The 16,754-nt window shown below is 36.4% G+C and overlaps 1 protein-coding gene across 1 annotated transcript; it reads left to right on the forward strand.

Moving 5' to 3' along the window:
* The first annotated feature begins 1,938 nt into the window (after positions 1-1,938).
* On the forward strand, positions 1,939-16,754 carry LOC140745091 (organic cation transporter protein). The gene is made up of 7 exons (XM_073076863.1): positions 1,939-2,275; positions 10,084-10,285; positions 10,879-10,979; positions 11,762-11,916; positions 12,322-12,963; positions 13,276-13,457; positions 14,516-16,754. Exons 1-7 carry the CDS (start codon positions 2,118-2,120, stop codon positions 14,696-14,698), a joined length of 1,623 nt encoding a protein of 540 aa, XP_072932964.1. The 5' UTR covers positions 1,939-2,117; the 3' UTR covers positions 14,699-16,754.

Below are 16,754 nucleotides of genomic sequence, written 5' to 3' on the forward strand. Positions count from 1 at the left end.
GCACCACATCCGTACATCACAACCTACCCTTAAGATCACTTAGTTGTTGTTTAAACAGTAAGAACTTGGTAAATTGTTAGACAATGCACCATGCCGATGAACAAGAGTGGCATCAACCTGGACGACATCTTGGTGGAGTTGGGCGAAGTGGGCCGCCACCAAAAGCGAACGTACTGCTTGATCCTCGTCGTCATCATCTTCAGCGCTCTCTACAACAGCCAGTTCATTTTTGCTGCTTCGGAGGTGAAATATCGGTAATTTGATGCACCTATTTACTTTTGTTTTAGTGATTTGTTTCCTGAAAGGATATTCTGTATTTTATTGGTATTTATAACACTTGCTCAGGTTACAAATAAAACTCTATCTGGGGGTGGTTATTAATGTCTATGGGCGGCAGTTACCAACTATCATCAAGTGGACTGCATGATTCGTATTTTACTACGGTTTTATTAGCTTTTCCTATACACACAAGATGTATGTACCGGAATCTTTGAACTCATTTTTTATCCACTTTGAACCGTCCGAAAAAATTTAAACAATTATCAAGAATCATGACAATACACGATTTTAATAATTTTATCCCATTCTCCTCATGAGGATCGTCAGGTTTCATGATTAACGGTTTTCTTTGTGCGATTTTAGCGTGATTTTTAGTTTTTAAACTATACCTAATTATTATGTTTGTATTTTATAATATAAAAAAAAAAACACTTGATGCCCTGAAATAGATAACTATTTGTACGTAAGTAATACGTTCGTATTAAATAATTGTTGTCAAACACTACAATTTCTCGGCGCTAACTAATAAATTATGCTAAGTTTCTTTTGTATAGTAGGTTATAAATTAAATGATAACTATAGCTAAGTGCAATTAATTAACTAATTTGTTTAAATTGAGTGAACCGGTATTAGTAGAAAGTAGATACACATAGGTACTTAGTACTACTTAGGTACCTTACAAGAAATAATTAAGCGGTATTAACATTATCTGTAAGTATTTAAATATTTTTTTTTAATAATTAATACTTAGCGATATATATATTTCTTTATGAGTTTTAAGGAGCAAATGAGCAGTCCTCCGAAACCAAGGTTACGTTGGACATAATGTGCTGTTACCCTAAAGGACTCAATTGGAACGCTTCTTGTTGGTATCTTACTGCATTCATAAAAAACCATAACCAAAGAGTAAAATAATATATGGGAATGCGGAACACTTATGTTATATAGAATGTATAGTCCGTGTAAAACTGCTAGTCTGCTCTGAATATAGATATGATTCGCGTCGCCATAGCAAATTGTATGACTACACTTGGTTGCAACAACTTTAGAGCGGACTAGCAGTTTGGCGCGGACTATATCTGTGTGATGGTATCAACGCGTCCAAGCCTAAGTGCTCCTCAAGCTTTAAACTTAATTATTGGGAATTCAAAATGAAGAAAACTTTATGGAGTTGATAATGTATGTTGATTTGTGTTGGACATATTATAACATATAGATGGTGATCACCAATGTCACATTGTTAAGTGTGTATACTTATTGGTTAAAACAATGAGGAGTCTTAAACCCCGACTAATCTGATAGATACCACATCGTTATAGCGCACCGAGTTGATCACCTAGATTTGATGACGTATAAAGGGATCAACGGCCTGACGAATATATAATTTCTTATCTAGATATTGACCACTTGCCGATTATAATATACTCGTATTCTAAGATGTTTGAGGGCTGGATTTTGGGGTGGGGAAGCAGTGGTACTTCCCCGAGGCCTTCACAAGGAAGGTAGATGCACGATAGACATAAAGAAGTATTGGATCTTTGACGGGTCAGCAACTTTTACGGTTTATTCCAAACAATCTATACTGTATAGAAGAAAATATTCCTTTTATTCTGAAATTAAAGAGGGCCCTAGACTGCTTTGTTGCCCCATCCTAAGGCCATACGGCACTGGTCAATTTCAAAGAATACTTATCTCCCTGAAATCCAAGTGGATCGCACAGGCCCTTTAGTACGCCGGGCGTAGCGTAGATTGCACAGTCGATAGTGGACGTATCAGATGGTAGTCGGTCGCTGCGTGGCTCCGACGTTTGCGCAGATGGTCACCGCTCGATCACAAACATGACTAAAGAACCCGTGGACCTGGACGCCATTCTGGTGGAGCTGGGGCAGTTCGGCCGCTACCAGATCCGGACCTACTGCTTCATTCTGCTGCCGATTATGTTCAGTGCTATATACAACAGTCAGTATATTTTCGCCGCGGCTGAAGTCAATTATAGGTAAGTTTGTTTTTGTTTGTTTCTTTATTAAAATCGTTATTAGTAAAAGTTTTTTAAATATTGTTTAAAAATGCACTTAAAATGTAGATACCTAATTAGACATATGTTTGCCTTTTTGCCTAAAATCTTTGCAGGGATTTTTCAGAAAAATAATAAAAAATAAATAAATGAAGATTATTTATTTGATTTAGAAAGTATATGTGTTACATACCTAGTTATTTTCAACAAGATGACCCACAATGATTATCCTTAATGGTGTTAAGAACACCAACACTTAGAATAATTACACTAAATTAAGTAAAACTTGTCAATTATTATTGAAGGTACTTAAAAAAGAATTACTATGGTATGAACAAGTTATGTAGCACATACTGTACAAAAATATTTAAACGTTGTTGTTAATTTCTTTTAAGTAGTATTTTTCCAAAGAAATGCAGTTCTCACAAGTCCAAGAACCAATTCCCCGTTTCAAAAGGTTCTTTAAAAGATTCCTATATTTTTTTCTTTGTATTATTAAAAATAAATACCATCTAGGTATCTGATGGTCGGGACTAGAATAGGGCTACGGTATATCCTGCCTGTCGTAAGAGGCGACTAAAAGGGAGCTTCCGGGGTTCGAACTGAGTTCGAAAAGAGTGGGAGCTCGAACCGTCCGGAGAGCAACCCCGGGAAGGATGGCGATATGTGTATCTTAAACACCAGGTGTGCGGGAGGAGCGTAAAGTGCTCCCCCCAGGGCAGAGCCCGACCGGGGCATCGCGCTCGGAGGACTCCGGTTGTGTTCCATCGGAGATCCCGGAGTTCTCCACCAAGCGCTAAGGACGGCCACCGGGGTGGTTTTAGTGCGGTAAAAATCCCACGTAACCTGGCGTCGCTCCCACGTCGTCGGGAACCTTTTGAAGGTTTCCCCCTCGAAAACAAAAAAAACGGTATCTAATGGTATACATGTAACTATAGATTTCCTTTAATTGATAACAATATAGATATCTGCTTAATTTCGGAAACACATTTCACCTCACAGTCACACATAAAATTCAAAGGATATGCAATATATCACGCAATCCATCCAGACAATTGTGCTAGAGGTGGAAGTGCTGTTATTATCAAAGATAATCTGTTTCATTATGAACAATTTAAACACGAAGAACATGATATCCAATCAGTGGCTATTGGTGTCGAAACTAAGGACTACCATATAACTATTGCAGCAATTTATTGCCCACCTAGATATTCAATAAAAAAAGAGAAGTACATACAATTTTTAAATAAATTTAACGAAAAATTCATCTTGGGTGGTGATTTTAATGCCAAGAATGTCTATTGGGGTTCGAGGTTAACTACTCCTAAAGGCAAAGAATTATTCAATGCCTTGAAACACTTGAAATGTGAAGTTATATCAACAGGACAACCTACATACTGGCCAACTGATCCTAATAAAGTTCCTGACCTGATAGATTTCTTTATATATAAAAAAATATCAGGAAGTCTCATGAGCGTTGAGGGTTCATACGATATGAGCTCGGACCATTCGCCAATCATACTAACACTGCATCAAAGCTTTGTACATCGAAATAGCCAGCTCGGCCTAGTGAATAAGCATACAGATTGGGAAAGTTTTAAGGTGGATCTCACACGTAATATAAACTTGCACGTTCCACTTAAAACTCCCGAACAAATAGACGAAGAAGTGGGTGGATTTGTTAAAATTATCCAACATTCAGCCTGGAAAAATACACCACAAGCTAGAGTGAGAGTCACACGTCCAACGTATACAAGGGAAATACTTGTCCTTATAAAGGAAAAACGGCGACAAAGGAGAAGGTGGCACCAAACGAGGTCTCCCGAAGACAAAAAACATCTGAACAACCTCACAAAAACACTTAGGAGAAAAATTAATCAATTTAATAACGATACCCTAAAAACCTATTTATCAAGCTTAAACAATGATCGCAGCACAGACTACTCACTGTGGAAAGCAACCAAAGGTTTGAAACGACCTATCAAGCAAATTCCCCCAATTAAAGATAAGTATGGAAAATGGATAATTGATGATATGCAAAAAGCTTCTCATTTTGCCCTTCATCTAGAAAAAATCTTCCAACCAAATGAAGGAGAATATAGTGATTATAGTAGTCACTGTATAGAGCAGACAGAGCTAGATATTAAATTTGTGACCCCAAAGGAAGTGTCAACAGAGATACAACGCAACATTAATCCTAAAAAAGCTCCTGGATTCGACCTGATTACAGGTGAGGTTATGAAGAACCTTCCTAGAAAAGCTGTAATCAAGTTAACTTCCCTAATAAATGCTTCATTCAGAATTCAATATGTTCCAGACTTATGGAAGGTAGCTGAAGTAATAATGATACCAAAACCGGGTAAACCGCCACATGAAGCTGCATCATACAGGCCTATCTCCCTATTGCCTATAATGTCTAAGGTCTTTGAGAAGCTCTTGTTAAAGCGACTCAAACCCATATTAGAACATAAAAACTTTATACCAGATCACCAGTTTGGTTTCAGAGAAAAACACTCCACGATAGATCAGATTCATAGGATCTCTAGTACAATAGAAAAATCATTAGAAGAGAAGAAAATCTGCTCTGCAGTATTTTTAGATGTAGCGCAAGCCTTCGATAAAGTTTGGCATGAAGGCTTGATATTGAAGCTAAGAGCAATGCTACCAAAGCAATTCTCAGAAATATTAATATCTTATATTTCAAACAGAGCTTTCCGAGTGAGACAAGGAGAAGCATACTCAGATCTCAAGCAAATAAATGCTGGCGTACCACAAGGCAGTGTATTGGGACCGGTCCTGTACCTCTTATACACCTGTGACATTCCAGAAACAGAAAATAACATCTTCGCAACTTTTGCTGATGATACTGCAATTATAGCTGTAGGGAATGATCACGCTGAAGCAGCGGAGAATTGCCAAGTAGCTATCAACAAAGTAATCAATTGGACGAAGAAGTGGCGAATGAAACTCAATGAAACCAAATCAGTGCACATTGATTTTACAAATAGGCATCCTAATTATCAACCTATATATATTAACAACACACCCATTCCATACGCAAACACAGCCAAATATCTTGGCATGACCCTTGATGCGAAGCTGCGCTGGAGAGCTCACGTCAAGAAAAAACGTGACGAGCTGGAGCTCAAATACAGAGCTATGCATTGGCTGCTTGGGAAACATTCCTCGCTGTCTATATACAATAAAATATTGCTATATAAACAAGTCCTAATGCCTGTATGGACATATGGTATTCAACTCTGGGGCTGTACCAAAAAAAGTAATTTAAATATCATACAAACGTTCCAAAATAAAGTACTTAGGGGTATTGCAAATGCACCTTGGTATGTAAGAAACGAAGATCTACATCGGGACCTTCAAGTAGACCTTGTTAAAAAAGTGATTAGCACTTATGCTGAAGGCCATCAAAAAAGACTTCACCATCACGTCAATATCGAGGCGATCCAGCTCCTCGATACGACGGACTTAGTGAGAAGACTCAAAAGGACTAAACCGTTTGAGTTAGTGACATGACACAGTGTAGTGTTAGTGAAGAAGTGATAAGTGAACATTATAGAACACAAGAACAATGTGTCTACTCCTTTATGTGATAAGACAAAGAAGTGCAGTGTCAGAGGACGCCGCCTTCATTATATGATTATTTAGCAGTTTAAGTTAGCGTAAAATTACTCATTAGTCTTATAGTAGGCTAGATTGTAATAAATATAAAGTACCTTATTATTCATTCGGTACTTTATACAAGGAAAAAAAAAAAAAAAAAAAAAAAAATTGATAACAATGCAACATCTGTTGTTTACATTTCACACATTAATATTATTAATGCATGTAGGTACCTACCTAATCTCTTAATCTTTCTTAAATTCGATCTTTACGTCAATTCCTATGCAAAAAAAATGTGTAATCAATTTCTAAATTACATTATATCAATTTCGGCGGTAGCATGCCTATTTCACAGTGGCCATCGCGCGAGGATTTAGATCGTCGATAAATTATACAATAATATTAATTATCAATTAGAAAGATTACCAGGATTATTAATGTTCAACCGGATCCTCCGGCAGCGATATTGCTATACGTGCAAATTGATATTATTTGCATTTTTTGCTAAGTGAAAAATATTTTTTTGAATTGAATAGGTACGTAGAATATTGTTTGAACGTGAAATAACTAATTTATATGCAATAAAGCATGACTACACATAACACATAACTTTTACAAGTGTAGAAAAATGACTTAGCAAAGTACGCTACTTAATTTATTAAGACTTAGATACAATTTCAAGGAAAATAATTATTTATCAATATAAGTACACAGCTGATATAATTTGTGACTCGAAGGTTACAGATAGTCAACAGGAAAATATTTCAACTCTAAAATTAGCAAACTATACAAACTCTGATGCGGTTCTAATTGATAAAAAGTGCATAGATTGATAAAAGAATTTATTTATAAATAAATAATATTGTCTTTAGGTAAACAGAAGAGATTCAATTAATCGAACGAAAGGTGCCCTTCCAGTAGAGTAATTCGAAGTAACTAATCTAGGGATGTGTGTCAAATCTACCAATAGGATTGCTTAATTTTCACAAAAAAATTTATTGTTGCGTTCCTATTCGAAGGGCATGGTAAGAGAGACATACTTATCCGACGCTATCAAACTTGGTTTACAAGAGTAGCAATGTGTCTGTAATGCCAGTTAGGAATAATATAGAGTCCTACATTCCCATCTGATATTGATTATATATGACGGTACCCACTTACCATCAGGTACTTTGCGTGCTCTTTCTTACTTTTATGTTATAAAAAAAATCGATTGAATTTTCTATTATGATGAGCAGGAAGTACCTAAGGAAGGACGGTTCTCGTTCAGCGTCATATTTTTTATTTCCCGATGTTATCTGTCGCGTGACGGTATCCCTTGGTACTCAATCACGTTTTTGTCATTATTTCTTCTTTTACATAATATTTCCTCGTAGATAATGAAATCATACATAATTAATGACTTGTTTCATTTTTGTTATAGTCAAGTATTTATCTAGTAAGTTGTCAGTGACAACTTAATACATACTGAAACTTAATAGGTAGGTAATATTTATTTTTAACATCCTATTTTTTTAATACGCTTTTAATAGCTTGGGTTGTATGTATGTATGTAACAGAGTAACGGAATCTTTGAACCCGATTTCTATCCACTTTGAACGTTCAGGGTAATTCAAAATTTTGAAAATTTATCAAAAACCGATGACAATACACGATTTTAATAATTCTGTACCATTGTCCTTATCAACATCGTCGGGATTACGATTTTCGAGAGAGAGAGCCTTAGAAAAAGTTCACGCAAAGTTACTAGATTGATTTTTAGTTTTGAAAAATAATAATGTTATTTCCCTATAACTCAAATGTTCTGAAACATATCTATAATGCCATCTTGTAGAATGATTTTTAGGATTCCGTACTCAAAGGGTAAAACGAAACCCTCCGCTGTCTGTTCGTGAGTCACAGCGCTTTATCTCTTAAAAGGTAATAGATAGACACTTGGTTTTTTTACAGACGATGCATAATGATGTTCGCTATAACAACAAATACTAAAAATTAATAAAATAAATATAGTTCAAAAAACTAAAAAGCACGCTTTTATGATAAACTCAACTAAAAAGTAGAAAATAAATTTCAATCTAGGAATCAATTAAGGAACAGTAGATAGTATAATTGTGAAAAAAAGCGTGGGGTGCTCTACTTCCCAGTTTTCGAAAAGCACCCCACACTTTTTCCACAAATATACTATTTACTGTTCCGTAAATGAATGTTGAAATGTTTTTTAGTTTTTTGAACTATATTTATTTTATTTACGAAAAGAATTTGTATTTTAAAATAACGGAGGTAAATACAGTAGACCTACTCGTATATAATTTATTAATATGTGAACTTTCATTTTAAAAAACTTATATTTATCTCAGATGAAAAAGTGTACCTACTTATAGAAGTTACGCTTTATGAGAAACACGCCACTAACTAAAACCCTGACCCAATTACTACATGTCAGGTGTGAAGCAAGGAAGCAAGTGACATCCGTAATATGGAAGTTCCTTTAATGCACCAGCTTGATCCTCGCTAGAGCAGGATGTCTCTAGTTCATATAATAACACTTGTTGTAAGATAATTCGTTCTGTGATTGGGTATTGTGGAATCGCTAGTTACAAACAAGATAATCTTCATATTAAATGTCTGTACCAAATATTTGTTGTTTAGATTACTTTTTATCCAAATTAAATTAGGTATGACGAAGTCTATATTTTTTTCCGTTAGAGTCGAAGGTTTTTAAATTTTAAAATTGAGTTTCCTTGTTATAATGATACGATATTATGTTTTTCAAAAAATGCTCTGTAAAGAACCTATTTTGTTTTTTTTTTTATTTGATTTGATATCTGGGAGATGGTCTACGTTACGCGATAACTACTAGATCTAGATCTACTAATCGCAATATTATACAAGAACTGCATGTTACTGGATTTGCGCATAATCTTATTAAGTACTTATAATATTCTTTAGTTATGAATTGGTACTCCAATGTTTCGGCAAGGAAAAATCAGTAGGTATTAATATGATATTGAAGATGCCAATCTGTTTTTTCCTGTTGCACATCGCATCTCTTTTGTATTGTGATCAGTCTTTGAATGAGTGTGAATTATTATCTTATTGATCAGAACTACAAAGTCTAAATTGCCTCTTTATTGGTCTATTTATAGGTAGTTTGATGCTTCATTACAAGATATTCAGATCTATGTTTTGATGTGGCTGTTTTTCTTGATGTTTTTATTTGTAGCAATAATGGACGTGGAAAAATAGAATGTCACTTTTTATATTGATTTTAACAATAACCTATTCATAGAACGTCTTAAACAAAATAAACGAATACCTACTATTGATGAGGTCTATCGAAAGCTATTTTAATTCTTTAGATTACGATACGCTGTAAATAAGGCATGGAGCTTTCCTAATGGGTAGGTAAATGTTATGATCTGTTGAGTTTCTATTGCCATGTTTGACCATGTAAGGGTGCAATCCGCTAGATTGATTATATTATTATAATAGTATCAGGCGTTATTTAGCAAATGTAGCTCTTATATGGTTAGATCATCTTCAACGCGTTAATATCAAACTGATAGGTACGGTTCTTCTCTAAGAGTAAGAGTGGTTTACGCCACCTGGCCAGTGCGGATGTAAATACCCTTGATAACTTTTTTAAACTGTCAGGCGTCAGGTTTTCCAACGATATTTTCCTTCAACGTTCAAGCAAGTGATGAGGATTTATTTTAAAGTTGGATACTTTGCAACAATGGATTTGTATTATCAGTTGGTTCCTATCACGCAGTACACATTAAGTTTCTTATAAGTGTCTTTTTTTCTATTGTTAGTCATTTTGTTCGCGATTACAAAGTTGCCTTTGAATATGTTCTCAGTAGTCACAATTTTCGTAACATATGCTTGAATATATGTGTAGTAATGTGTACAAAGTAGGTAATTATTTTGCAATGCTATATATTAATAACTTTTTAACCCTTTTTTCAGTCATAGCCCCACAGTATTTTTTCTATATCATGTATGGACAAGCGCAAAGACTCAAATGCAGAATCTAATGTCATCATTTACTTATTTGTCTGTCCGGGAATCGAAACTGGAGCCCACTATACTTGTAAAAAAATATATTAAATATTTTCTGTATTAAGGTGGTGGTTTGAAGTTTAAAGTGTTCCCAATGTTCGTTCCAGATGCCAGGTCCCAGAATGCGAGGCGTCCCCGCCGCAATTCGCGACGAACGGCTGGGGCGGCTGGGCGTTCCCGGACGGCGGCGGCCGCTGCGAGCGCCTACGCCCCGTCGCAGACTCCTGCCAGCAGGCCTCCTTCCACCCCACCGAGACGAAGCGCTGCCAGGCCTGGATTTACCAGCATAATAATAGCATCGTGTCTGAGGTTAGACGCTGTCTACACTCTCAGTAGGATTTCCTGTGTTGCGATGCCATGAACACATCTGATGGTGGTAGAACCCTTTGTGGTTCGACTCCAGCGGCCACCGCCACACCTATTTTTACCTAATAACAGCAGTGTTAGGCGCTGCTGTGTTCCGGTTTGAAGGGTGTGGTAAGGGAGACAGACTTTTCTGAGGCGTTCCAGCTTAGTCCTCAGGGGTAGCGGACCCTGGACCCTCTGCGTGTCACACCGGTATAGCGACCGTTTCACCATGGGGGTCGTCATACCAATAGGTTCATTTTCAGTCTTATTTTTACCGAGCAAAACTACTTTCATTAAAATATGTACCTACAGTTCAATCCTTTTTCGAAGTCTGTAAAAAGAGTACAATTATAATGAATGGTAAAAATACAAAAAAAAAAGAATATCAGAATGACGTACTACTTATAACTTTGCCGACCAAATGCTAATATATTTTTGTATTTGTAAATTTTTAATCGTATAAATCAATTTATACGTACATACGTACGTACATATCTACGTGATTGTTATAGCTTCGTTTCAAAGATATAACAACCTTTACGTATTGGTTACAGTTTGGGCTGGCCTGCCAGGAGTGGAAGCGCACGCTGGTCGGCACCATCCATAGTGCTGGCCTGTTCCTAGCTCTGCCTCTTACAGCATACATTTCTGATACGTAAGTATACACTTTTGAGTAGGTGTTTTATTTTCATTGAAAAATAACGTCTCGTTTTATTACGTTCGTTGAAGAATGTTATATATGTCATCTTTATATTATATTTCTTATGTGCGTGTGTATGTCACTGAAATCCTCCTAAACGACTGGACTGATTTTGATTAAATTTGTTGTGTGTGTTCAAGGGGACTTGAGAATGGTTTAGATTCACAATTTAGTCCGTGGGAAAAGATTTTTTTTAATTATTTTTTAATTCGTAAGTAGTTATAGAATCGGAAACTATGCATTTGATCAAGTGATGATCTTTAGCAAAGTTGTAGTCCAAGAGCCCACGAGGGTTTGGGAGTTGGTAAGACCAATTTTCGACAGATGGCGCCACTGTAATTCCAATGCATTGATCCAATGCAGGTACAAATCTTCCGTTTTATGTATGTCATATTATGTCTTTAAAATGCGGGTGAAGCCGCGTGCACCACTAGTGTCATTATAATTATAAGCGACTTTAATTACTATTTTTACATTTATGGTGTCACACAATACACATACTGTACTCAAACCACAAATAATATTGAAGTCCTACTTAAAGTCGGCCGCCGGTGTTTTACTACCATCTAATACTAAAGTTTGAAATCTTTAGACCACACCCTTCAAATAGGCAGAGAGCAGTGCTTAAAACACAGCTTTTATTAAACAAAATAGATGTGACGGGGGTACCTTTTGAGTCGAACCATAGAGTTTTACCACCTCCAAATCTACCTGTAGTAAGAAGGCCTATCCCCCAGGTTCGGTCGTCGCGTGGCCTTCATCCTGACGGCGGTGGCGCCGGCGGTGGTGGGGCTGGCGCGCTCCTTCTCGCAGAGCTATGCCACTTACATGACGCTGGAGTTCTTCGACGCCACGGTCGGTGCCGGCGTGTATAGCTCTGGATTTATTCTTGGTATGCCTAAAGCCATTTTCCTGACGTATATCAACTATAATATGTTACATTTATTCCATCTACATTTACGAATAAGAATAGGAAAAACGAATACTTAAGGGAGTGAGTCAAATAGTAACAAAATTGAAACAATGGAAATTTCATTCTAAGTGAGTGCCATGTCCAGTAGGGGGACAATAATGGGTTGATGATTAAGTTGAATGGGCTAGGAAGATTCGCTTCTTGATTGCTTACTTATCTTCTTAACTTATGTAGCACCTACTTCAAATTTCACCAACATCTGGAATTAATTGGTAGAAAATATTTTAATACTAAAGTAAGTATATACTTAATATGAAACAATTTAATGTAATTCTAATTTTATTTAAAAAAAATTAAAGATTCGATTGGTATTTTTATTCACAGCTCTGGAAATGGTGGGTCTGAATAGGAGAGTCATCGGTGGCAACATTATATCCTGCACCTTCGCCGTAGGCCAGGCCGTCGTCGCCCTCATAGCGTGGGCGATCCCGGAGTGGCGCACCCTCACCAGGGTCCTCTACGCACCCTCCTTCATATTCGTATTGTACTATTTCCTCATAGAGGAGAGCGTGCGATGGTTACTCAGCAAAGGAAAAAAGAAGGAAGCAGCGAGAATTATTTTCAAGGTAGCATCTTTCAATAACAAGAAATTGTCACCAGAAACTATTAAGAAATTAACAGATGAAGATCCAAAGACGGAGGATTCAAAATCAAAGGTGGCGGAAGATGACGGTAAATCTCCTTCGGTCGTGATGCAAGTAATTAGATCGAAGGTGATGATATCTAGGTTGTGTATATGTTCCTTTTGGTGGATAACAGTGACGTTTATCTATTACGGACTCTCAATAAACTCAGTGTCCCTCGCGGGGAACAGTTATGTGAACTATATCCTAACGTCTCTAGTCGAAATTCCAGGTTACTGCGCTAGCGCACTAACACTCAACAGATTCGGCAGGAAGAGCTCCATCATGACTGCTTTCTTCATCTGCGGGATATCGCTCGTGAGCCTTCCATTCATTCCTCAACGTAAGTACTTCTATATTAGAACATGTATTGGTAGTTTTATTAGAATTAATATTGCGTTTCATTTACTTATTTATATGTATTTGAATCTCATGTCAGATTTTATTGAAGAGTAGATTTTTTTAAATTACAATTTGAAGCGTTGTTGCGTACGTAAAAACTTTTGCAATGTTTAGTGGTAGTACTTCAATAGATTTTATGCAACGTCTGATTTTTTGAACCTTAAAAATTTTGATCACGTACGTAGTTCTTTATAAACCAGCGCACTTGAATTAGTATGTAGCAAGTAGTGAGTAGATTGCGATTGTATTGTAGACCTGCAGTGGCTGCAGACGACGCTCAACTTGCTGGGCAAGCTGTGCATCAGCATGGCGTTCAGCAGCATCTACATATACACGTCGGAGCTGTACCCCACCACCCTGCGGCACAGCCTCGTGGCGGTGTGCTCCGTGTGCGGCCGGATAGGGCAGGTGGTTGCGCCACAGACACCACTACTGGTAAGTGGATAGGATATATGTATATAACAAAAGATATAAGAAATATTGGAAGAAAGTCCAGTTTTATTTCTATAAGTTTTTAGAACGAAAACTCGTATTAAGGAAAAGACTCGTTGCAGAATTACCGCCAGTGTGTTCAGTGTTATGTCTGTAAGTAACATGGAATGTGAATACATACGCGGTGTAAACTAAGGTAAATTTTAGATAAATGTAAAAGTAGAAGGCAAAAATCTAAATCAAACTTGAAGCATACTTCACAGATAGTATAGGGCGGGCTTTATACGCTAGATTTAAAATTACCCCAAGAACTGAGATAAGTGATAATTAGTGATAAGCACCTATTGAATAATCGAATATTGAATCAAAATCGGTTGTACAGCATAGTGTCTAAACTATCCAAATCATGAAATAATTATTAATTGGTAGTTGCTAATAACGGAGTAGTTGTAGTAGTAAGTAGTAGTTGATCAATATCCAGATACTCGTAACTAACGCGATACACTAATAGCGGCGATCGTGATATTGCTGACTATGGTGGGCAAGCTGTCGATCAGCATGGTGTTCGCGTCCATCTACATCTACACCATCGAGCTGTTCCCCACGCCGCTGCGCCACTCCATGCTGGGCGTGTGCTCCGTGGTCGGCCGCGTGGGCTCCACCACTGCGCCGCAGACACCCTTGCTGGTTCTTACTGTCTTGTGGAATATGTAGTTGCGGTTGTAGTCATTGTTTCTCTTTTAAGGTTAATATGTAGTCTGCTGTATTTATTGTTGCTGTATTAAGCAAATAAGAGCTGTACACTTGGTTTGATTTGTATGTCTACTTGTAGCAGACACAATTTAGTCTTCAGCAGTATAAATGCATCTATGACCAATTTCGGATAATTGAGGTAGAGTTAGTTTCCGATCAAATATTACTTCAGAAGTAGAGTAATATTGTGAGTAAAACAAGAAAATATCATTAAGTAGACTGAAGTAGGAACACTTGGAGTATTGTATAAAGACTGAACTTCAGGATCGAAACGTGCAAAATCTAAATTGTATACCCGGTGATTCCAGATGGCGTACATGGAGTCCCTCCCGTACCTGATCTTCGGCGTGATGGCGGCGGCGTCGGGGCTGCTGATGCTGCTGACGCCGGAGACGCTGGACGTGCGGCTGCCGGACACCGTGCAGCAGGCGGAGACCCTCGACACTGCGCCGCGCACCGCACACACCACGACCGACATCATAGTCGACTAGTCTACCGTCTGTTGTGTGTGATAGGCACTTTCTTAACGCGGCTTGTGATAGTTGTGCTAGATATGGACACGTAAGGATACCCTCTTCATGAGACTTTCTCCCTCTCTATCTTTTTCTATTATGTACGAATGTATGTGAGTCTGTGTGTGTGACAAGATTCGAGCAGGCGAACTCTGTGACTAAATGTGTATAACCTCAATACAATGTATAGAAATTTCGTTAATAATTGTTACATTTATTTATGAATGTGTGGATGCGATTTCATATGACAAACCATAGTAGTATGTACGTTGCATCATTATCCGTCCATACATATTTGTTTAACTATAATAGTTCTATATTTAATAAACAATAAATTTTTCATAGGCAGCAATCGTCAAAAATGTTTTATGCTTGTAAGAATATACTCGTATGTATGTAAAAAATACTTCACACATACACGTAAATAAAGCTCATTAAAGCCGTTTGCCCAAGCTAAGTCATTTCATCAAGCCCGTATACATAAATATAATATTGTATATAAGCTATGAAATAATATACTACAGGTTTATATAAAGACTGGCAGCTTTGGTCATCGTCACAAGTTTCAAGGATTAAATTGGATCAACTCGAAATTATATTTATGATTTTTTTAATATCGCTGTGTAATTCATATAATTTGTTATCTTACTGGTACCCAAGATAAGAAGCGTTTAATCCACAGTACGAGTACCTACTTTTGTCGTGACCACGATTCATGCATGTTTACAATTTTAGAAGAATTTCCTTAATTGTCAATGATCAACAATTCACTGTACAATTCGTTACAGCTATAGTACGATAAAATGTAACCAAGGAATAGTTAAATTTTATCGATGTTGTTATAAGATAAAATTTATTTTTTCCAAGTGATGTCTACTTGAAAATGATTGTAAGTTCTGTTTCACTACTAAGTTTAGATTTAAGAGCAATGTATCCCACATTGCTCTTTGAGTGAATCGATGTAGGAAGTAACGATGTAATTTTACCTTTTAGTGTTTAATATATTATAGTATCTAGTATGGTAATTTTTGTACATATTATAAATATTACGATTTTCTGAAATGGACGGCACGTATTTTAATTTATCCATCGATGCTTTAGGGTGACATACTGGTATAAAGTAATCAGTAATAGATAGTTATTACTTTCACATCGCCATTTTCAGGCAGTACCAAGCTATTCTAAAATAGGCAGCAAACGCAAGAACAACCACAAATTCTTATTTGCATTTGCTATGACAATCTGAAAGGCGTTTCTTTAGCAAATCCTGTCACATCTGTAAATATAATATATTTGTTTATGCGTTTTTTTGTGCATGCCAATTTAACGATATTATAATAATGAAAAAGTGTTGCAGTTCATGCAACATTTAGTTTTTTATACTTGTACCTATCGAATTATTTCTTGTCTAGCAACTGCATTTATACATATTACAGCACTACACCACTTAGTAAAGAAACATATTGTTGTACCTCGTTGTTTATTTTACTCTTATAGGCCAGGATCATGGATATAAAGTGAATATTACACATAAAGGTCTAAAAAGACGAAATGAAAATGACCTCATTCATGTCTTGATAAATGCAAGCAAATGTAATGCAATAAACTTGACATTATGTTAAATAAATACACCATACGCCTCATTAACGTTTTTCTTAGAATTAAAGTATGACGGGGAGCACCACTAGTTTTAGTCTGTTTCTTTTTACATTTATATGTAAATGTAAATGTATGTAAATGTTTATATGTAAATGTAAATATAATTGAATATTTTCTGTAAATATCTTTATGTAATATAGGAACGTAATTAACAAATTTCCAATGATATTAATTTTACCTGCAGATTATAAGGTGTTTACGTCCGCCAAAAATAAAATTTAAATAAATGTATTATTACAAAGGAGATAATAGGTAAATTCACTGATAAGATGTATTATTGGAAGGTCGTATAAGAATAATGTTATTGGTGATATAATAATGTTAAATGTTAATACACATTGATATGCCCTATTGTATTGTATATTTTTAAAATAGA

The sequence above is a fragment of the Epargyreus clarus genome, unplaced genomic scaffold, assembly GCF_041222505.1.
Source record: "Epargyreus clarus isolate Ecla_fem2 unplaced genomic scaffold, WU_Ecla_fem_2.2 ptg000009l, whole genome shotgun sequence".
Lineage (NCBI taxonomy): Eukaryota > Metazoa > Arthropoda > Insecta > Lepidoptera > Hesperiidae > Epargyreus > Epargyreus clarus.

Bases quoted from the DNA above. Each gene is read 5' to 3' on its own strand.
- LOC140745091 (XM_073076863.1), top strand. From the start codon at position 2,118: ATGACTAAAGAACCCGTGGACCTGGACGCCATTCTGGTGGAGCTGGGG. The intron at 2,276-10,083 runs GTAAGTTTGTTT...TGTTCGTTCCAG, and splicing joins GCGGCTGAAGTCAATTATAG to ATGCCAGGTCCCAGAATGCG. The intron at 11,917-12,321 runs GTATGCCTAAAG...TTTTATTCACAG, and splicing joins TAGCTCTGGATTTATTCTTG to CTCTGGAAATGGTGGGTCTG.